The sequence below is a fragment of the Mus musculus genome, chromosome 13 (genome assembly GCF_000001635.26).
Source record: "Mus musculus strain C57BL/6J chromosome 13, GRCm38.p6 C57BL/6J".
In the NCBI taxonomy this organism is placed as follows: Eukaryota; Metazoa; Chordata; class Mammalia; order Rodentia; family Muridae; genus Mus; species Mus musculus.
In genome coordinates, this window is record NC_000079.6 from 34210584 (window position 1) to 34234777 (window position 24194).

The 24194-nt window shown below is 45.8% G+C and overlaps 1 protein-coding gene across 5 annotated transcripts in view; it reads right to left on the minus strand.

Moving 5' to 3' along the window:
• Slc22a23 (solute carrier family 22, member 23) overlaps positions 1-24194 on the minus strand; it is a 166118-nt gene that overhangs the window by 31426 nt on the left and 110498 nt on the right. For all 5 annotated transcript variants that reach the window (NM_001033167.3, XM_030247433.1, NM_001382849.1 and 2 more), the window contains one exon: positions 11320-11488. In NM_001033167.3, the coding sequence (NP_001028339.1) occupies positions 11320-11488 (169 nt within the window). The remainder of the gene's footprint in view (positions 1-11319; positions 11489-24194) is intronic.

Consider the following 24194-nt stretch of genomic DNA (forward strand, 5'->3'; position numbering starts at 1 on the left):
ACAGAACTCTGTACTCAGAAGCTGAAATGAAGACTCTTCTTACCCAAGGGCTCCCAACATCTCGTGTGATCAGCAGGCTCCGAACAGCAGCTGAGACATTTCCAGCTTACTTTCAACTGCTCATTCAACTTTCATGATTGAAATGGGCACTGCCATTTGAACTTCTAGGTCTGTGTTCTTAATTACTTCTCTCATAATTACATAAACTTGCATATATACACTTTGATCATATTTCCTCCCCATTACATGCTCTTTCCTACTTTCTTCTCTCTCTCTGTGTGTGCATGTGGGGATGAGTGCACAAACATGTCCTGTTGCATTTAATTGGGGATGCTTCTGTGAGCATAGGTTTGGGGGAAGATAGTAGACTTGAGTCAGAACAACAGAAGAGGCTACGGCTCTGAGGAAGGTGAACCCCTCCCCACCGGCATACATGTGCCTTTGTTAGTATTACATGATGCTTCATTATTATCTAGGTAATGTAGGATCTTTTTAATAATTTATTTTTATTTCATGTACGTTGGTATTTTGCCTACCTATATGTCTGTGTGGGAGTGTCAGATCCTGGAGTTACAGACAGCTGTGAGCTGCCACGTGGATCCTCTGGAAGAGCAGTCAGTGCTCTTAGCCACTGAGCCCCAAGATAAGAAGGATTTCTTTTCTTTTCTTTTCTTTTCTTTTCTTTTCTTTTCTTTTCTTTTCTTTTCTTTTCTTTTCTTTTTTGCTAAGAATTTTACAGCCTTTTCTTTTCCCTTTTCTTTCTTTCTTTTTCTTTTGAAGCAGGGTTTCCTTGTGTAGCCCTGGCTGTCTTGAATACTCTGTGTAGGCCAGCTTGGCCTTGAACTCACAGACCTCCATCTGCCTCAGTCTTCTGCATGCTGGGATTGAAGGCATGAGCCAATATGCCCACGAATCAGTTGCAAACTGCTCACTGAAGCTTGTGAATGGATTGTTGTGTACCTATTCATGTTCCCAGAGACTGTAGCATCTGTGACTCATCTTTTCCCTTTTCCTGTGAGGGAGACCCGTTCCCCCTGTGAGTAATTGTTAATACAGATGAGTCCCGTGTGTTCTGAGAACCCTACAACCTTGTTTTATCTGTGATTGAATCTCTTTGTATAATGTGATATTTTAAAATAAAATTGTTTTTGATGGAGGATCATGTTGTGCTTCTCACGCTTGGGAAAGAAAAGCAAACCGATCTATGAACTCACACATCTTTTAAACTCATATTTAAGCAGCAAGCAGCACAAGTAATCCATTTAACAGACTTTCACTGTGCTCCTATTAGGATAGGTAGCAATGCCCTTATGACTTGAAGAAATGTTGTTGTCATTGTTAGAGGGCTCATGGAATCTTCCAGGATGAGAACTAAGTTCTGCACCAAGTGTATGCTACCTTTGGTGGCCCATGCACATTCCGGGCCTAGGAGCACCGCAGCATGGGATTGAGCTGAGCTAGCAGCCAAAGGACCTCTGGGAAGCCATGGGGGTATCTCTGTGCCTCAGTTCCTCTATCTGCTTGGGAAGCTACCACAGTGACAACTTTAGGGGTCCCTGGGAAGATCAACGTCACTTGGGGATGTAAGTGCTTAGTGTGGCTTCCAAAGAGCAGCCTTCAGCTGTGTAGTGATGCACACCTGCTGCCTCAGCTACGCAGGAGGACTGCTTGAGCTCAGGAGTCTGAGGCCAGCTTGGGCAATATAGCAAGACTCCATTTCAAAAACAACAAACAAACAAACAAACAACCTGCCCCACAAAACCACAATTTCAACAAATTATAAAAATCTATATGAGTCTGCTTAAAATGGTTTTAGTGACATGTACAAATTAAGACCATTTGCTGTCTTTATAGATAATGAAATTGTTAGCATTTTTAACTGGACCTATGTAGCTTGAGGCCATTTATATGTTTTTATAGTATTTCTCTGGAAACATTTAAACACAGGCACTTGTTTCTAAGGCTCTCTGTTCACTCCCTCCCTTGTGCTAGTTCCTTCTACAGCTGCTGAGCACAGTAGGTGCCACCTCCTCCCCCCTTCTTCCCACCATCACAAGAGTCCTTTCTCACCTGGAGAACTGGCCTAATCCCTTTCCTTTGTTGTTTCCTGTTATTTCCCATCTAGCTTCCCCTCTCTCAGCGTCATCTCCCGTGCTTCTAATGATTGTGATGGTTGCAAAGCTCTCTCGTCAGGATGAAATTCCAGCTCGACAAGGTGTGGTTAATAATTCACCATCTTCACACATCTGGTACATGTCTCTACACAGGGCATTCATGGTGGGTGAACCCAAGCTGAGGGTAGTTTCCAGCAGGTACCTGATGAAGAGTCTTGGCGGAGTGCAAGAAAGCCACCTCTATTGCTCCCCTGCAGGGGTATAGAAACAAGCCAGGAACAGAAACGTCTGCGAACAAGACACCTGTAGCTGCTGATGGGGTTGTCAGGTAAGCAAGGCAGGTAACCCAGTGCAGGCAGCGGGAACACAGCCAGGACGGGAGTTTCCAGAATGAGTCACATGTGTTTATAGCTCTGTAGTGCAGGTAAGGTGGTTAGACCGGAGCCCAAACTCCTGTCTCCGCCTGCAAGCACTTGTGGAAATACCGCTGATGCTGGATATCTGAGACAACCAAGGTGACGCCTGTGTCAGCAGTGGAAGTGACCTGGCTGTTGGCACTCACCCTTCAGTGAAACATCTGTTTCTCAATATAGAGCTTCAGATCCTGTTTTGTGAATGGGGTTGGACTCAGCCAACCGAGGGCACCTTAGCACATCCTTTATGCCCTGTCCTAAAGGGCACTGGGTCCCTATGCCACATGCAAGAGGACTGCTCTTTTTCTTGACACAGGACTGCTTCTCTGACCTCAGGACTCACCTGCAGCCCCAGAACACTTCATGTGTGTTTGTGGTATATGCATGTATGTATATATATGGGTATATGTTCAAGTGCACATGCCTACAAAGTTCTAAGGTTGACTTTAGGGACCTTTTGTGGTTGCTTTCCATTTATATATTCTCTTGCGTGAAGCCAGAGCTTGAGGATTCATTTAGTCCATCTAGCCAGCTTGCTTTGAAGATCTTCTTTGTTCCTACCACCTCCCTCACCTTCCCACGCTGGGATTACAGGAAGGCCACCACACCTGCATTTACATGGGTGGTAGGGAGCCGAACTCTAGATCCTTACACTTGAGTGGCTCAAGCTTCACCCACTGAACCATCTCCCTGGGTCCCTGGGAAAGCTTTTGGATTTTCTGGGTTTTTTTCCCAGGCAAACCTGGATCACTCTGTTGAACACTGCTGCCTCCCCCAGGAGGAAGCTTGCAGCTGATCTTGAAGAAAGCACATCCCTGGAATGTTAAGGCATACTGAAATCTACATACTCTAGAGTGCTTTGGGATGTAAATATTAAGTGTGGTTTTCTTTCCTTGCCTTGATGGTTTGTGAGGGCAGGGCTGTGTCTGCCTTGTTTATGAAGATAGCCCTGATACCTAGGAAACACAGTTTGAAGAATAGAGACACACACACACACACATATCTTTCATGGGTTCTTATTGAGTTGGCACACAGATGTTCACCAGCACAGGAGGGTACACAGCAGATGTGTGAGTAGTCTGTATTACCAAACCTGCCATGTCTTCTGGACCTGTTATGTGACATTTTCACTGTGACTGAGATGACAGCATGCACCCAACCACAGGGATGGCATGCACTGCCCCTGCTTCCTTCGGCTCCTCCAGAAAAACTCCAGTCTTTTCCATTTCCTTTCTGCCACTCCTCAGCAGTAAGTCCCGACCAGGAAATCCCCTACTCCCTGCCCCTCTACTACCCCCCAGTCTTCCACACTTGTAGTCTCCTGAGACATACTCATGTAATACAGACTTTGATACAGCGATGAGAATGCAGGGCAAGACTGTGTTTGTATGGGGAGCTCTTACTGAGGAGTTGTTACCAGCTATACTGCCAGTAGGCTGGGGCCAGCTGGGGCCAGCTGCAGCCAGCTGGGGGAGGCATCTTTCCCACTCTTGCAGCTCTTTCTTAAGGTCCGATTCACCCTTCTCTTACCTCCTACCTATCTCCCTGCTTCACCTGGCAGAATTCCTCTTATTCTTCTGCCCTCTGATGTTCTAGATCATGACTTTTATTCTCTGTATTCATTTGTGCACGGTGAATCTGGAAGGGTTTACATGGATGGGTCAGTTTGACTTTCTTCTGGATTAGGACTAAGATGTGCTGCCCTTTCTTAAGGGCTAATGAACGGCTAAGCAAACAACTACAGAAGAATTTCTACTTGGCACCAAGACAGGGTGCGTGGAGGCTGCAGATACCTTCACCCACCCTTGACTGTGCCCACTCACAGGTACAGTCTCTTCTGTACCTGCTTCATGACAAAGTGCTTAAGTGCCTCTGTGCAGCACCCTGGGGTGCCCACACACAAGCAAGCTCACCCTTGTTCTCTCTGCACTCCCCATTCCTTGCCTTCTGTAGCACTTCCTTCATCTCCAGCCCACAGAGAAAAGTCAGCTGGTTCTGCCTCACCCAAAGGTGACATGAGCTGTAAGCATCCGAAAGCAGCTTACTTTGGCATTGGTTCTCAGACTCACGGGGGGGGGGGGGCAGAAATCCTCCCCCACAGCCCATGACACAGACCTTCCAATCACCAAAGGGTACCTTCATTCGGCTGCTTCTCATGAATCCTTTGCCAAATCCCTACCAGTCTGGCTTGTACTGGAGGCCTTGTCCTGCGCTTGTATAGAAGGGCTGGCTGTATGCTAAGCATGCCTTTTAACTTGCCAGTGTCTAGATGTGTGGTGGCTATGCTCACCTTGGAGCACCCTGCCCAGCTCTGCCAAGGGTTAACTCATTCTTAGTAATACTAAGAGGCTCAGCTTCAGGTTTTACACAAAAATTAACCAGTCTAGAGACCATACCTTAACAACCTCTTAGACCTAGATCAACCTCTTATACCAAGCAATTACCCACCTGCTATGATAACCCCAGGGATGAATAGCAGACAGCTGGGGACAGCTCCATACCCTGACACTAGTTGACCTGTAACTGTCCTACTATGCCTCATCCAGTCTTTCCTGAAGAAACTACAATAAAGGCTCCTGCACACCTTGTCTGTCCCCCTCCACTCTGCTTTCTGGTTTTTCCTCATATGGCCTCATGGGATGTTTTGTGATCCCCCCCTTCAGAACTGTGAGCAATAAACTATTTTTTCTTATGAACACCTGCAGATCTCTTGGCTCCACCTTACCTAGATAGCTGTGAAATTAACATTTGAGAACACTGTCTTCCTCCACTGCCTTCAGAAGGAGCACTGGGACATCTACAGCAGCTGATTTCATCCCATCACCCTCAAACTCCAATGGCAAAGCAGACTTTGGACTCCCTACTCCTGAGCCCCTCCTATCCAAAGACCCAGCCCCAGCTTCCTCTCTTACCCTCACGAGCCACATGGGGTCCGCTGACAAATCCCACTGGGGTCACTTCCGAAACACCTCTCTAATGAGACATTCAGGTGAGTCTACTGTCCACTTTGTAGGCATTGCCTTACATCACACAACCCATAGCACAGTGGTTTCCTTTACCCAGCAGGGCAAAAGGACAGATCTTCTCAAAGCATAGGTGTGCTCAGTAGTTTTATGTCAACTAGACACAAGCTAAAGTCTTCTGAGGAGAGGGAACCTCAGTTAAGAAACTATCTCAAAAGATTGGGCTACAGGCAAGTCTGTCAGTAAGCAGCACTCTTCTGTGGCCTCTGCATGGGCTCCTGCCTCTATGTTCCTGTTGTGTCTGAGTTCCTGTCCAGACCTCCTTCAATGATGGACAGTGATAATGTAAACCAAATGAACCCTTTCTTCCCCAACTTGCTTTGGTTGTTGTGTTTCATCACAGCAATAGAAACCCTAACTAGGAAAGACACTGTCACCAGGATAGTAGAGTATTGCTGTGACAGACCTCACCAATGTTGTTGGGAGAACTGCAGAAGCACTTTGGAACTTTGGGTCACAAAAGCCATTGAGTGTTTAAAGTTTGGTGACTGTTCTGTAGGAGCTTGGAAGATAAGAATGCTAAGGACAGCACAGATGATGGAGTCCTGGCTTGTGACAACTCAGAGGAAAGCCAATTTTTTCCTGGGCAATTTGTACGAAGAGTCTTTGGTGTCTGGTCAGCTGGAGCTGAAGAGTCATTTATGATTAACAAGAGACCAGCATCACTGAGGGGAACTCTTTGGGGAAGTGTTCCCTTGGGGCTGGCGCCCAGAAGCTGTGTTCCAGAGAGGGCCAGGGGTGTAGCTCATGCTGGCAGCTGAACTTGGTAATAGAAGAGCTACCCAGATGGTACTGGTTTTAAAGTCTGAAGGGGTCATGAAAAGCAGCTGAGAATAGGCACTATGGCAGGCTGCGATAGGCCACTGGGGAAGGTGCAGCCTCAGCAGCAGTTGAAACCCCAGGACTGAAGGGATCATGAAGAAGTTGAGGCTTGGTAACATGAAGAGAGCCCAGGAGGGGTTATGGGTAAAAGTGCAGCCCAGTTGCCACAGACACCCCAGAATTGGAGATGCCAGAACCAAGAACAGTAGCAGCGGTGGAGTGGAGACTGCTCAAGCCTAGAAGACAAGCTGTGTGTGCTACAGAGGGCAGAGCCAGAGAAGTGACCCAAGCCCCTTGGAAGCACCCAGATCATGAGTGGACCCCAGACACTGGACACTGAGTTATTTACACAGTTGGAATTCAGTTTTGCTCTGCTTTGATTGTGCTGGGCTTTGATTCTTTCCTCTTGAAGTAAGAAAATATTAAGCTTAATTTTGATTTTCACCTCTCACAATTGAGACTAGATTTTTTAAAAGAGACTTAACTTTTTTCAAAGATTTATTTATCTATCAATCTATCTATTTATTTTTTTATTTATTTTATGTATGTGAGTACATTCTATCTGTACAGATGGTTGTGAGCCTTCATGTGGTTGTTGGGGATTGAATTTTAGGACCTCTGCTCTCTGTGGTCGGCCTTGCTCACTCTGGTTAACTCCACTCGCTCAGTCCCTACCCAAAGATTTATTTATTATTAAGTACACTGTAGCTGTCTTCAGACACACCAGAAAGGGGTGTCAGATCTCATTATGGGTGGTTGTGAGCCACCATGAGGTTGCTGGGATTTGAACTCAGGACCTTCAGAAGAGCAGTTGGTGTGCTCTTAACTGCTGAGCCATCTTGCCAGCCCGAGACTTAACTTTTTAAAGTGTTTGAATTTGTAAGAGTGTGGGGCTTTTTAAGTTTGTAAAATGTTTTATTTATTTATTTTTAAAGATTTATTTATTTATTATATGTAAGTACACTGTAGCTGTTTTCAGATACTCCAGAAGAGGGCATCAGATCTCATTATGGGTGGTTGTGAGCCACCATGTGGTTGCTGAGATTTGAACTCAGGACCTTCAGAAGAGCAATCAGTGCTCTTAACCACTGGGCTATCTCTCCAGCTTTATATTGCTTTATATTGCAATGTTTGTGGCTTTACAGTGATGAGTTTGTGTGCTAAGTCGACAAGGGGTCAATTGTACTGAATAGTTTCATGTCAACTTGACACAGTTAAAGTCATCTGAGAAAATGCCCGCATAAGATCGGGTTGTAGGCAAACCTGTAGGATATTTTCTTAATTAGTAATTGATGGGAGAAGATCCAGCCCAGTGTGGGTGGTACCATTCCTGGGCTGATAGTCCTGGTTTTATAAGAAACCATGCTGAGCAAGCCAGTAAGCAGCACCCTGCCATGGCCTCTGCATCAGTTCCTGCCTCCAGGTTCCTGCCCTGTTTGAGTTCCTGCCCTCACTGCTTTTGATGATGAACTGTTATATGGAACTATGAGAGAAATAAACACTTTCCTCTCCGAGTTGGTCATGGTGTTTCATCACAAGAATAGTAACCCCAAGACAAGCCTTTTCCTGGCTTGTTTAGGGGGCTGTGATCTATGGGCTACATTTCACCTGTGCCTGCCTTCTGTATTTCCAGAGAATAACAACTTGTTTGTGTGCAGGTATCTTATCTAGAATAATAGTAGTAGCCTGGGGTAGGTACTCAAATAATACCTAATTTTCTTCCCAGATTATTCTGTGTTCTGGGGTTTCTTAGATGCAAACTCCCAAGTTTACAGTTTTTGGCCCTCATAACACCTTCTCCCCCCCCCCCCCCCAGCCCCGGAATGTATGAATTTTGTCTGTGAGCTCATCCTTGCCAGTAATTTTCTTCCATGAGAGCTTTGTGTGCATCTGCGGGAGGCTTTGTTAACTTTAGAAGGTCCACATCTTAGCCTTGGCAAGTGGCTAAATTTTTGTGCATGCATGCGTATGCACATGCACAGTACAGACTTCAAAGCTTTGGTTTCTTTTACCTTAGAGAATCTTTTTCTGTCTACAGTTCAGGGAGTCAGCTAGCTGTGGGTGGAGACCCTGTGGTGAGCAAAGATTTTCTGTCTTTGATTCTTGGCTTTATTCATGGAGCTCAGTTCTAATTGTATACCAAGCCTGTATTTAGTCCTTTCTCTGTTGCTAAAACAAAACGTCTATGCCAGGGCAGCATACAAAAGCCCACAGTGTGTAAGACTGAAAGTCCAAGACCAGCCTTGGTTAGACATCTGGTGAGGACCTCAGGTGGGTGGAAGCATAAGGATAGAATGTGTGTGGCAGAGATCACATGATGAGATCACGTGATGAGAGAGATGCCAGAGAGATTTAGGGGCAGGTCACTTGCTCTGTGAGAACAGTGTCAGTCCCTTCTATGGACATACCCCTAATCACTAAACTATGAGACCCCCACCCCAACCTCTGAAAGGTCCCACTGCCTACTAACACCACTACACTGAAAACCAAGCTCCTAGCATAAGAATGGGTATGGAAAAAATCCACATCCAAACCACAGGGTTACAGTTTGAATCTGAAGCACCTCCACAAGCTCATGTTTTAAACATTCTAGCCCCAATTGGTGGTGCTATTTTTAGGAGGTTCTGGAAATTTGGGAGTTTCTTGGAGGTTTATCTATGCTCACTTCCTGTCTACCACCTTGATGAGAAGAGCCCTTCCATGCCTTTATCTTCACAGCATGATTACCATGACTACCACGACTTTTGGTTTGAGGATCTGCATTGGGCAAGTGGTTTGCTTAGCTTCTGTGTCTGTGCCTTAGAGTGCTAGCAGCCACCAAGCATCTTGCTGGGCACCCTGAATGCAGGCAGTATATACTTCCTTGTTAAGGAAAATGTGTCACTCTCTGTACTTTGCCACCAACAGCTGGTTGTGCTGGCCGGTGCTACCATTCACCTCTCCCTCCAGCAGTCACTGGAGCTTATCAAAGAACGGAGCCAACAGGAGGAGATGGCAGGATAGTGGTAATGAGAGAGGCGATGATAAAGGGCAGGCATCCACACAGTCTTCAAAGCCACCAACTCTTGTGGAGCCTTTAAAAGCTAGTAGGAAAAGGAGGAATTCATGTCTCCTGGCAATTATTGCTGCTCCAACACACAGGTTTCTATTAAGGGTACTACAACCACAGCAGTAGCAGTTAATACTTGTGGGATCTTAAGACCTAACACGCCAAATAGCATTAATATTTGGCATATATTTTATATAAATATCAATTAAATGTAATCAATATTTAATAAGCAATAATAAAATATAATTATGCTGATCATAACCACTAGCATATGTGACACTAGGTAGCAGGCATCAGTTAAGGTATCTGTATTAATTCTCCCAGCCCAATCCTTTACTGTTATGACTTTAGGGCACTGATGGACTTGAGGTCCAGAGGATAAACAACCTGCCAAAGGTTACATGTCTGTTCAGTGGAAGGGCTCTAGGCTCTGTCCCCAAGTCTCCCTCTAGATTGTTCTTGCATGCATCCTTTTGGACACATCATTTTAGTCTTAAAACAACCCCTAAGGTAGAATGATTGCTACCCACTTTTCATAGAGCTGACAAAGCAGAGAATTAGAGAGGTTTGGGACAAGTTGCTGGGACTGGCTTAGCCAGAGCTAAGCATGGGGTATGGTAGACAGACAGACAGACTGACAGACAGACAGGGGTCTTTCTATATGTACACAGTTACTGAGTAAAATGAATCACTTCAAAAGTACAGTGCTGAGCTGCACTGGATGAGAGGGTTCCAACTGAGCAGTCACAGAGGCACCATGACCATGACGTTCCCCAACCTGCAAACTGTCTAGGGTACCTGCTTAGTGTTTGGGTACCTGCCCGTGGGCTAGAATGGAGCTCTTGAATATATTTGTTGTTTTTGAATCACTGACCAAGAATCTGACAGAAACAGCTTGAGGGAAGGAGAGTTTACATTGGCCGGTCGGAGAGTTTCAGTCCATCACAGTAGGAAGGCAAGTCCAAGCAGCTCAATTCAAGGTGCTGTAGGGATCATGGAAGACTCATTTTGTTTGTTTGTTTGTTTGTTTTGAAAGGATATGATAAGTATTTTCAGCTGCATGGGCCATACATACCATTGCTAACACAGTAAGTATAGGCAATGCATTTATGAATATATGAGAATGGCTATCTTCCAACAAATCTTTATTTGAAAAGCACAGAGGGTGAGCCAGATTTGGGCAATGAACTGGAATTTGTTCACCGTAACTAGAGAAGATAGGGAGCTTTTCATAGTCTCTCATTCAGCATCTCCCTCTGCATGTCCCATCCTGACACAAGACCTTCCCACCAACTTGCGCGTCCATTTATAGGTATTCATCTCAAGGTAAGAAACAGGTCAGTGCGATGTCATGGATAGCCATTGGGGTTGGGGATTGGCACAGAGGGCCTCATTCTACAATATGAACAATGTAAACAGTTAACACGTGCACACACACACACACTCACACACACACACACACACACACTCACACACACACACTCACACACACACACTCACACACACACTCACACACACACACTCACACACACACACACACTCACTCACACACACACACACACACATTCACACACACACACTCACACACACACACACACTCACACATACACACACACACTCACACACACTCACACACACACACTCACACACACACACACTCACACACACACACACACTGGGGTGGGGGCACAAAGAGACAGAAACACAGAGACAGAGAGACACAGAGACAGAGAGACACAGAGACAGAGGATGTGTGTATCTGTGAGTAAATGTGCTGAGAAAGACTTATTGGAGGTGAGACCTTGTCAGGAAAAACATGGTAGCACAGTGGAGGTCAGGGCCTGCAGGGCCTGCAGCCCGGTGCATGTGTGGTGTGCTACATAACGAGGAATACTCACGACCAGTAGAGCAGCATGAGCAGGAAGGGACAGATGATGAGGGCCTGCAACACCTGCCAGTCCCGGCACAGCGCAGCCAGCCCCGGCATGAGGAACTGGCCCGCCATGGCCACGAAGCTCGCCACCATGGTAATTATGAACCGTTTTCCTGGAGGGCATAGCTCTATTCCTAGAAAACAGAAATAATAAGGCAGATTGAGTGCCACTTGCTTGCCTGATGCCTGAGGAGCCCTGGGATGTCACTGGATACAGGGGGGAACTGAGGCCTGATGGTCACAGAACAAGCTGGTGGGAAGGATGGTGTATTTAGAAATGCTTAGCTCAGGAGCTAAGATCTGCTGCTGCTGCTGCTGCTGCTGGAGATGGAGATGGAGTTTGCATCTCTATCCTCTTTCCTTTGTTCTTTGGCATCATAGAGCTTGCTGTCCAGCAGGTCCCCTTGCTGCCATGGCTTTGCCTTTCCTTCCAACCTTGGTTGTACACTGGGGCCCTCTCGGCCTCTGCAAGGTCTCTCTACTCACTCCCTGTCCCACAGCCATCCTTTGCTCCTTGTCCTACACCTTGTACTTGTACTCAGTGAAGACTCTTAAGTTCATCTCCACCATGAAAACAAAACAGACTGACCACACAGCACAAAACTAAAGCAAAGCCACTTGGGGCACACTATAACCTTGCAAGAATCCCCCTGTCCCATACCAAATCCTGTTGACCAAGACCCACCAATGGTCCCTCCTGTTTACAAGAGCCTGTCCTCTTTTATAAATAAGGTAAGTCCCCAAACTTTTGAACTATCTGTAGTACTCATGGGGCAATCAATTTGGACCCTAATACATGAATCCCTATAGTAATGGTCCTTCATACTAGAAAAACATAGTTGGGCTCTACACACACATACACACACACACACACACACACACACACACACACGCACACGCACATGTACACGCATGCACACAAACATACAAACATACACCTATAGACCATGCAAATTTATTTGCTGTTCTTTTTCTACATTGTATAATAGTCACTTGCTTCCCCCCTGCCCCCACGAGGTAGTGGGGAAAGGGAACACTTAAAAGGACTAAAAGAGAAAAAGAAGGAAGGCCCCTTAGGAAAAACTACTCTTCCTGCCTTCATGTCCAGAAACTGTTCCAAAGCTTGACCCTGTGGCTTGGTTACAACAGCCTATCGGCTGGCTGTCCAGAGACCATGGCAGGGTAGGAGGTCAAAAGCAGTCAGCAGTGGACAGATGAAACGCAGAGTGGATAAATCACACTTGGCAGCAAGGATATCAACAGTCCTAAGGAACACAGGGCACTGTGCCAGCCGGCACCTACAACAGCTCGTTGCAGAAGAAATATAATCCTGTCAGCAATTTCTGCTCTTTCTCGGCTACAAATAGTCATTATCATAGCCGCTGGTGAACAGAGGAGGAACCCGGTCTTAGTGGATAGAGCTTATAAAGAACATTTTTGACATTAAACTAGGAAAAAAAAGAGGATTGCAGGGCCCTCCTGGGCCATTCACTGTGGTGCTGTCTCTCTCTGTGTCACATCACAAGCTCGCTTGGGCGATATTTCTTAGCACGGTGGGGTGTGACATTTCTGCTCTCTAAAGTAATAAAGGAAAGTCTTTCTGAACAGGACTAACAGCCGCGATTTCTCCTTTCTCTCATCAAGCACAAGTAGGCTTGTTATGGAAACCAGGACTCCACACTGACCAGAGCAGGCTAGCATTAGAGGCCTGCTACAGACAGATGGAAGGTAAGGAGACAGCATGGCAGTGACCCTTTAAAAAAGCCAGAGGGATGATACTGGAGGAGCCTGACGCCTTTGTGCTAGTGAGTGTGCTAGTACAACAGACGGTGCGTTGCTTGTTGGTTTTCTCTTCACTACTGTAATTTAGTGTCACAGTTATTTGACAATATCTACAACTACAGTAGTGCCCCATTGTCTGTGATCTTATTTCCCACACTTCAGTTTCTTCCATAAACAAAAACCTATACGTTTTAAAAATATTTAGTTATGGAGGTGGTTCTCAACCTTCCTAATGCTGTGACCTTTTAATACAGTTTCTCATGTTGTGATGACCGCCCCCAGGCATAAAATTATTTTCTTTGCTACTTCATCACTGTAGTTTTGCTACTGTTATGGATTGTAACTATCTGTGTCTTCTGATGGTCTTAGGTGACCCTTGTGAAAGGGTCAGTCAACCTCTAAAGGGGTCACAATTCATAGTTTGAGACCTGATCTATAATTATTGTGCATGCGTCTCCATGCACACAGTGTGGTGTAGGTGTCATGCGATACTATACTTGTAGATGTCAGGGGACAACTCAGGTGTCCGGCTTCCCCCTCCCTCCACTGGGTGTCTAGGATTAGGTTGCTAGGCTTGTACAGTAAGTAGTCTCACCTACTGAGCAAACTCATTGCTGTGCAATCAGTTCACTTTAACAGGTACATCGTTCTGAGGAGCAGGATGGAACCAGTGTGGCGAATAGGCTCTCAGCCTAACACACCCATGCTGTATAAGTCACCTGCTAGCTAGTCTCTCAGTGATGTCCAGTTTTCAGATTGACTACCATGCCATCTAGGCCTCAGGTGTGTGTGTGTGTGTGTGTGTGTGTGTGATTTCTCTGCACAACATATACATGTATATAAGTTACCTGCTTGCTAGTCATTAAGTGACGTCTCAGCTTTCAGGTTGACCTTAATGCCACCACACTCCGTGGAGGTGAATCACCCCTGTCTGACATATCCACACTGTATCCTGGCTGCTTAACATTCACCAGCGTCTCACTTTCAGGGTAACCCACGTGCCACTCCACTCCATGAGAGTGATTCACTTCTCCTTCCCACATGTCCACTCTTCATAAGCCCTTGCAGTGGTCAGTCAGTGACATTTCACTCGTCCAAAGGATGCTGTGGTACCACATGGCTTGTGCTCAGATGACCCTTATTTTAAACATCATAATGGCCAAAAAACCTCAGGAACAGTGATTCTAGAAACTCAGATATGCATACTAGATGCGATGAAGGGCTTCTTTTAAGAGTTCAGGTTAAAACCACAGAGGAGAAAAAGACACACGGAGGCCGCTAAGGTCGACAGGGAGAAAGCAGCACAGTGCTGACAGGGTTTGGTTCTTGCCTAACATTCAGGAACCCGCCTGCCACACAGAAGGAAGGACTTAGGACTATAATTCAATTCATTCAGCACAGCTCTCTTGGGGATGCCTAGTCCCACACACTAATCTATAGTTCTGAGCTGTCACTCGGGAACAATGAGGAAACTTCCCAGATCAGGATCAACAGTTGAAGATGGGTGAGGACAGTGGCCCCCTGATCAGCAGGTGACTACAATCTCCTCTGACTGCAAATGAGTTCCTATAGCAACTGTATTTATCAGTGTGACTCTCAGTACAACAACTGTTAAACACCCATGCCTCTTCTCCGTCCTCTTCTGTAAGTGGTTGTATGTTTCGCTTCTTGTCCACAGACTTGCAATGTCTGCATCACAAGTGAATGGGCCAGGCTGGTCATGCCTACATTTGACCCTCAGGCCTAACTCTCTCTATTGCCTCTCATTGTGGGCATGTGGGCCTCTTTCAAGGTGTGGAGGACCTACTATCTTCTGACTTCTCCTCCCTGCTTGTGGGATACTAGCACAGACTTGATGTGACTCCAGGTTGATGCACAGTGTGCCAGTGGGCATCTGCTATTCTAGTTTTCTTGCTGGGGAGACAGGAAGAGAGTAGGGCACAGGTGTGATCATTTGCTGATAACTACCTTTTTGTGCCTTAACTCATCAGAAACTCTTTGCAAACTGCCCAAATCTAACTGTGCTAGGAGGGTATCTATTAAAAAATGTGAAGAAAACAAAAAGTAATTATCAAGGAGCCACATGCACATTAGGCTTGCCATCGATGGCATGTTCCTTTTGAAAGGTGAGAAATCAGCCTTTTCGGAAGAGCACAGAAAATATCTGTCACCACTTCTAAGCAGTAGCCATACACATCATTACTACAAATGACATAGTCAGCCCTTACCAGTCACTCTGGTCTCATGGTCTATATTGTTCACCTGATCCAGTGATTTTTTTTTCTTTTTTCAGAGTAGGCCTGAAGTTTGTTCTATAAGACATGAGGAGAGGAATAACACTCCTTTTTGTTCCTCTGCATCTTTTATTTCATGGAAGGTCAGAACCGAGGTGCTGGGGGTATAGCTCAGTGGTTCAGCACTTGCCTAGAGTAGGACCCAGGATTCCCAGAGTTGCAAGAAGCAAAACACAACACAGAAAACAAGGAATACAAACAGGTACATCTAAGAAGACCACATCAAAAATCCCATTATTAAAATGATTTTCTTCTCAGGCTGCAATGGAGCCAGTTACAAGCAACCCTTAGAAACTGGCTGTGATGGTTAATCCTCATTGTAAACCCGAGTTTGGACATTTCCAGAGATACTTAATTAAGGAGGGAAGACACACCCTGAATATAGCTGACACCACTTCATGAGCTGGGGTCTCAGAGTGAGCAGAAAGAAGAAGGGAACCCTTTGAGGCCCAGGGTTCATGTGACCAGCAGCCTCACACTATAGGCCCCCACAACCAGAGACACTCTTGTCAGCATGGCTTCCCTCCAACTGTGAGCCCCAAGGAGGCCTTCCTTAGGTGGCTTCTGTCAGAGCCTTGAGAAAAGTAACGAATACATGAGCAATGCTTTGCTGATAGGCAGAGAAATCGCTGAACGTTCTGAACATCCTGTAAGATGAAGTGGAGGCCTTTGGTCAATAAATAATGGGAACTGTGGCCAGGATGGTTTGAATCCAGGCTGTGGGGACAGCTCTGTAGGAATTATGGCCTTGTTTGGAGGCTGCAACTCAAAAAAAAATCTGCTTTTTTTTTCCCCCAAACTGGCACACATTTCTTGGAAGAAAAGTAAGTTGTGTTGCCAGAGCAGTCACTTCTGGGGATAATGGGGGAGGGGGAGGGAGGAGGGAGAGGGGGGAGGGGAGAAGGGAGGGGGGAAGTAGAGAGGGAGGGGGAGAGAGAGGGGAGAAGGGAGAGGAGGAGGGGGAGAAGGGAGAGGAGGAGGGGGAGAAGGGAGAAGAAAGAGGAAAAAGGAAGGAGAGGGAAATGGAAAAGGGAGAAGGGGAGAGGGAGGAGGGAGGGGGGAGGAGGGAGGAGGGAGAGGGAAAGCATCCAAGGCAGGTTGCTATGAGATGGTGGTACAGCTGCTGCAGGGATATATGGAACCTCCAGGAAGCCTGCCTGAGAAGCTGCCCAAGCTCACTTTGGGAATAAGACGTTTAAGGAGAGAGGAAAGGGGTTCTGTCCTATCTACCTGGGCCCCACCAGGAATTTGAGGGCCAGCCTGAAAAGGGAACAAACAGCTCCCAAGGCTCCATCCACTTGGGAATCCCTGCTTCTTGCACAGTACTGTGGCAAGGATATATATATATATATATATATATATATATACATATACATACAGGCTTTAGACATTCCTTGCTTAGATAATGTACCTCCTTTTCTTTTCTTTTTTCTTTTTTCCAATGATGGGACTGGAACCTGGGAATTTACACATGCCAAACAAGCACGGTACAGCTGAGCAACACTCTCGGTTCATAGTTTTAAAAGATGCCCTATGTTTCATGTTTATGAAAGACACCTCTATGGTAGATAGCAGTACCCTAAGTGACATCTGGAGCCACTGTCGTGAAGTACCATCCCTGTTAGCTCCTGGGTCACTGGCTCAGGATCTTTCTGTGTTAAACCATTAACACTGTGGAATCTCAAGCCCCAGCAGGAACCCAGAGCTCCTGCTGGTGTGGGCTGACAAAACATTCACCTGGCTTCCGAACCTCCTCATCAGAGATAAGAGTTAGCAAAGGGTTAACGTTCTCCTCATACATCCTAGGAAGCCGCAGACAGAGATACTCAGTTAACTTTGCCCTGGAGTCAGCACTCCTGGCGTTTAGTGGAAAACAAACAAACAACATACAGCACATAACCTTTGACACTGATTGTAGAATAGCCAGTCCCACTCCCTATAGCATGCACAGAGTGGAACGCAGCCTTTATTCTTTACTAAGTACTTCTTTTTGGAGGTACTGGGTGTGGAAGCTGGCCCTCATAGGGCACACGCTGGGCAAGTGCTCTGCTGCTGAGCTGAGCCATGCTCCCAGCCTTGACTTTGTTTTTAAAATGCTGTGTCTGCTGACAGAAGGTAGGGAGAAATGTAGATGCTCTTGGGATAAAGTGTTCTGGAATTCTCTGAGTTCACAGGGTTCTTCTATATTTGGTTTGGCTGGCAATAAAGGAATATATTAACTGGCTGACACTATTTAAGCCAGAGAACTACAAATTCTTAGAATCTGTGTCCTTGGAATAAAGTGTGCTTCTCAGGGACCCGCTGAAGTAAAGACTATGGCTGGTGTGTGGGTGGGAGGAGGGGCGGGAGGTCGGGTGTTCAAATACAGTCTCTGTTCTAGGAATTGTGCTTCTGTTTCCTTGAGTAAATTGGAAAGGACAGTCACACCGATGGTAGCTGCACCATACATGGGACAGTCTGAACTTTGTCTGCACAGAGAGTTTGTGCTCTTGCAATACATGTCCGAAGTGAGCAATCGAAAGAAGGGAGGAAAAAGCTACCCAGGAAGACCATCTTCTGGGTCAGTCATCAGGGTGAGAGGGTGCAGATGGGGTGAGACCCCTCCTCCCTGTCACACAGGTCCCTTCCAAAGGCATGCCACCTTGGACATGCAGCCGGCACTTAGATGTGTCTTTTCTTCCATTGCCTTTTTTCACCCAGGAATCCAGGAAGAGAAGTTCTGAATGTATGGGAGAGAGAGAGAGGGAGAGGGAGAGGGAGAGGGAGAGGGAGAGGGAGAGGGAGAGGGAGAGGGAGAGGGAGAGGGAGAGACAGAGACAAGACAGAGACAGAGAGACAGAGAGACAGAGACAGAGACTGTTCCTGACCAGCTGAGCAATGGCACAGGAAATGTTTTACATGAAAGGCAGCTCTTGCAGTCCACACAAGCCGTGCAACCCTGCCAGACCCAAGACAACTTGGTTCAGAGGCTAAGTTGTGTAGTTCCGTTTTCACAATACAGGTTAGGGCTTTTCAATGAATGGACTCTTTTCTCACATGCTCCTCCGACCTCTGATAGATTAGCAGCCCACTTTAGCATGAGGAAGAAAAACAGGAAGTCAAGGGAGGCACTACTCCTTAAGGGACCACTTCCTGTACCTTCCTTCCTGGTACAGGCTTAGGACCACTGGCCCATCTGGTGACCCACAAGATGCTCCTAGGACAGTGGTTATCAACCTCCCTAATTCTGTGACCCTTTCATACAGTTCTTCATGTTGTGGTGACCGCCCCCCCCCAGCCATAAAATTATTTTGTTGCTACCTTATAACTATATTTTTATACTCTAATGAATCATAATATAAATATCTGATACATAGCCTCCATGGCAGTCCTGACCCACAGGTTGAGAACTAATGTCGCAGAGGCTTGTTCCATCATGTTTGTAACTAACCCCTCCCCCCGCCCCCACCCTCCTTCCTCGGCAAGGGGTAAAACTGAAGCTGCTGCCTCTGGCCCCGCTGTGTCCCACTGCTCTTTCCTTCCTGTCCAACTCTCCAGGCTGTGCCTGGAAGTACAGGCAACATTTAATGATTACTGCCATGGGCAAAGACACAGGCCCTGAAACCTTGGAGACCAGACCTTCAGCCATGCGACTGTGGGATCCTTATTATAGCAAGAGAGCCCGAAAATTGCTGGGCACACAGACCCAAATAGCATCCCACGGTAGAAAGCTGCTATTATCATGACAACTCCAAGCCTTCCCTTTTAGAGGAGAACTTCATCTTGCCTCTTAGCTAAGACCTACAAACTGACTGGCATGACCCAAAGGATTGGAAAAGAATGGTTTTCTCCCTTCAGAGAAAAGAAGAGAAAGCTGAGGGACCTTTTAAATATTTCCTACAAATCACATTCTACTGTCTGCCAGGCATACAGATGTGGACAGTTGAAAGCCAAGATGAAGAGGCTATGCCTTACTGATATGGTACCTACCATATCACCAGTGCATGGCAGGCCAGGGGTGTAGACGAGCATTTTTTAAATACATTAAACTCATTTAAAACACAGTTCCATGATGTAGATATGACTTTTTGCCCTCATTTTGTATAGCAGAACTCTGAGGCTTAGAGTGACTCTCACAAGGAAGAAGCAAGGTAAGAACTGAGTCGAGTGTCCTCATACTGCCCATGCCTTTGCTGAGGGCAAGAGCTGTCTACATGTGGACCAGAATCTAAGTTCTAAGGAGGTGACCTTTCCTGACTGCTCACTGATGCTTTTTACAGCCTAGGACTGGGCTGGGCACAGTAAATGCACAGCAGTTTATCTATCTCTCTCTCTCTCTCTCTCTCTCTCTCTCTCTCTCTCTCTCTCTCTTTCTCTCTCTCTCTCTCTCAAAACAATTTACTTATTTATTTTATTGTTTTATCCATGTACACTATTCACACACACTAGAGGAGGGAATTGGATCTCATTACTCAGCTCTTTAACTGTTGAGCCATCTCTCCAGCTCAAAGAATTATTTTTTAACTTAAAAAAAAAAAAAAAAGGATTTATTTTATATGCTCTGTCTGTCTGTATACCTGCATGCCAAAAGAGGGCATCAGATCACACCATAGATGGTTGTGAGCCACCATGTGGTTGCTGAGAATTGAACTTAGGACCACTGGAAGAGCAGCCAATGCTCATAACTGCTGAGTCATCTCTCCAGCCCTGCTCTGTTTTTGTTGTTGGTTGTTTGTTTTTGTTTTCTAATCTGTGTTTTTTTTTTCTGAGATTGCTAAAATTTTTGCTTTTTTAAAAATATTTTATTATCTATCTTTATTTTATGTGTATGGATGTTTTCCCTGCATGTATGTATGTGTACTATATGTGTGCCTGGTATCTGAAGAAGCCAAAAGAAGATGCTAGATCCTCTGGAACTAAGGTTTCAAATAGATAGTCATAAGCTGCCTTGCTGCAAACGGAACCCAGATTCTCTGTAAGAGCAACCAGTGATCTTAATTGCTGAGCCATTTTCTAACCTGGGCTTTGTTTTCTTGATGGTTAATTTTGAGACAGGGTCTTGCTTTTTATAGCCCAGGCTGGCCTCAACCTTATGATTCTAAAGCAATCCAGGGAAGAAAGTATTAAATCTAACTTGCAGGATGCAGTCCATGCTCAGGAAGGCCAACGCAGGAACCTGGAGGCAAGAACTCAAGCAGAGACTGTGGAGGATCACAGTCCACTGGCTTGCTCAGCTTTTTCATACACCCTAGCCCCACCTCCCTAGGGATGCACCACAGTGGCCTAGGGTCTCCTGCATCAACCAGCAATCATCAAAACGCCCCACAAGCCCCACTGTTGGAGGCAGTTCTTAAACTGAGGTTCTTTAAAACCTAACCAGAACAGCCTCCCAAGTGCTGCTGGGATTATAGTAGGCATGTGCTATGGCACTCTGCCCTCTTCTCAGATTTCTGCAACAGAATCAATCTTGGGTGAGCTTTGTCATTGACTCCACGGAAACTGTCAACTATGGAAGTCATTAAAATCCACACCATGCACCCATATGCTGACAGTAACTAAAGGCAATATCAACTGTGAAGGCATGGTGAACCATAATGTTCTACTTCCTTTCTAGATGGGAAATGGTTTCCACAGCCTTCTGTCTTTCTTTTAAACCTGATATTACAATAGTTCAAAGGAAGAACAAGAATTCAAGTGCTCACGGTGGTTTTGGCTTTATAGTATCCACTGTTTAAAAACAATGGGTGATATTTGGCAGCGAGTGCTTAAGAATTGGACACTTTTAGACTCCTAATAGTTAATAGAAGCAGAGAAAGTAAAGGAGAAAAATGACTTTAAATATCAGAACAATTTCATATAAATGTGATTCTTGTATGCCAGGTCTGTCTGCTGTGTGTTTCTAAGCTAGATAAAGAACCAGAGAGGGGCTAGGTGGCTGCAGGGTCCAGAACACTGTGTGGAGGCTACCATTTAGTTTTCTCATTAAAGATTCTTTACCCTCTGCTCCTCCGGCACCAGCTTTCCTATGGGTCAAATTCACACTCAATAAGAGACCATGGATGAATGCATGCATCCCAGTGAGGGAAGCCTCACAGGACTTTGAGCTAGAAATCCTAGAGGAGTGCTAGCCAACAAAATAACACCTAATCCCTTCCAACTGTGCCTGTATCAACACACTTAGTTCCCCAGTTGCCAGCAGGGATTTCCCAGCTTGTATATCTTATCACCAGCATCCCTTTATTATTATTATTATTATTAACCATATTTATTCATTTACTCTGTGTGTATGTGTGTGTGCACACATGCATGCACACATGTACATGCAAACACATATATTCATATACTTCCAGAACATGTGTGACATGGCATGTGTGGAGAGGCCAGAGGACAACTGTGGGAGTTGGTTTTTCCTTCCATGACAGGCACTGAACTCAGGTCATCAGGCAAGTGTCTTAACTGATTTTTTTTGGCACTACAGTCATTATTTTCTGTCTTTACCTCTCCTTCCAACTCTTATATTAGGGATGGGACCCAAAGTCTAGGTATATGCTGGTCTATTATTCTACCAGAGTTTACCCCTAATGCTACATCTTATGTAGCATCTGCCTTTAAAAATTACCTTTCTTGGGTTTAGAGAGATTGCTCAGAGGCTAAGATGGCCTGCTATTCTTCAGGAGACCTGAGCTCAGCTTCTAATACCCATACCAGGAGGCTCACCTCTGACTATTAGTCCATCTTCAAGAGAACAAATGCCCTTCTGTAGCTCCCCAGATCCCTGCATTTACATTCATATGACAATACACTCACATAATTTAAAAATAAAAATAAATCTATACAATAATTGTCTCGGGTTTGTTGCTCTTATAAAGGGTGCAGGTTCAATTCTAAGCATCTGCATGCCACATGGTGGCTTAGAGCTATCCAGTTCCAAAGGCTCTGGAGTCCTCTTCTAACTTGAGAGATTTTCTCTCTACTGTCTCCTTCCCTCTAGAGCTACTGCTACCTGTGCCCACTCTTCTCGTGGAATAGTCTTGATGAAGAAGCCCAGTGGCTTCGATCTGAAATAATCACTTCCCCACGGGACTGTTAATCTGCTCTCTCATGCCTCAGTTTAGTCTCTAAACTGGAAGTCTGACTAATTCAAGAATTCTGGAAGGAGATTCTACAAATGTTGTGTCTGCACTTCACGCTGCGGAGGGGAGAGTATGACTCAGCTTGAAGACAAGGCTGCTGTGTGGATTTACAGGCTGCTCCTTAGCTTCCTGTCCTAGCTATATCCATCAGCATTCTCTGCCAGCTTTAGCATCCTCTGTGGACCAGGGTCAGAATTAAAATCCTTACTTGGAGTGCAAAGACGGTATGATTTTTTTTTTTCTCCTTCTATCTTTCCTTGTCTGCTGCTCTTAATTTTAGTTATTTTGTAAAGAAGAATTTGATATTCCAGTGAGGGTCATTCTGTTTAGGATGGATGTCATTATCACATGCCATCTAGCCCACCTGAGGGGTCTCATGTCACTCAGAACAAAAGCAAAGTGTTTCAGGATGGCTCTAGCCTTGGTGTGCTCCTGACCCCTTCCCTGTCTTTAACCTCCCCACCTGCCATTTCCATCAGTCACTCTAGCTACACTGGCTTCCCTTAGGTTCACATGCCCGGCAGGCTCCTACCCAAGTGCCATTGTACCATGAGTGATATCCAAATCCCCCTCAGTTGGTGATTCCTGCTTCTTACCTCCCCATGTTCCTGTAGTAGGGGAAGTGTTCTTTGGCATGGAGATCTGCATGGCCACACACCAGTTGCTGCACCCTCACCTGGGACAACGTTGTATACATAGGTTCCATGACCCTGTTCTCAGAGAGTGGGGCTGGGTCCAGTAAACCGGGGTGACAGACAGTGTAGTGGCACTGGTGCATTTTCTATTTAAGGACAACTGTGGCATGTCCTACAAATACTACTGACCCCTCCTCATAACTGGGAGGGCTAGTTTACCGGCTTGTTTTAGAGATGACAAAACCATATAGTTGGGAGGTCTAGAGCATGAACTTGGAATGTACATTTCTGATAACTCCCCAGGTGACAGCTCTAGAAGCAGGGCTCTGGGCACTGTAGGGTCTGCAGTATAGGTGGACTGTCACACCCACCAGCACTGCGGTCCCTGGTTAGTGTTCTCTTTGCAGCACTGCCATATCAACACTAACAGCAGCATGGGGGAGGAGGGTGCAAGGCTTGCAATACCAGGTGGCCTACAAGCCTTGGCACCATCAGAGGCTGGCTTTGCTACTGTGTGTGACTTTTCTCTGTTGGGCGAAAAAACCCCACCACAACATAGTTTTCAATGCCAAAGAGCAAGGCAGGCAGAGGTACAAAATGCCCTGGAGGTGCAAAGAAATTGAAAAATTCTATTTCAGATGAAAGAAATCTCAGAGAACATGGAGCAGGGCTGCTGGAGTTGGGTCCTAGTCAGATAAGGCTCATGTGGAATTGGTGGGTGTGAGAGGGGAGCCCATAACGAAACACCCAGCTCTTGCCTTGCTTAAAGATCTTGAAATTCAATTAGCAAATAAAACAAAGCTGAGGTCACACGAAACACGACAAGGGTCAGGGGCTGACTCATGCTGCCAGTCTGCAGCCACTGATCCCCATCCAACCATCTCATTTTATTAAAGGGGAAAATAAGGTCAGGGAGTCAGTTGGTGGTAAAGGCAAGGCTCGGTTCCAAGCCTCGGGCTCTCTGACCTCACTGCATTGGCTTTGGAGAATATAACCAATGAGGATTGCTTTGGGTTT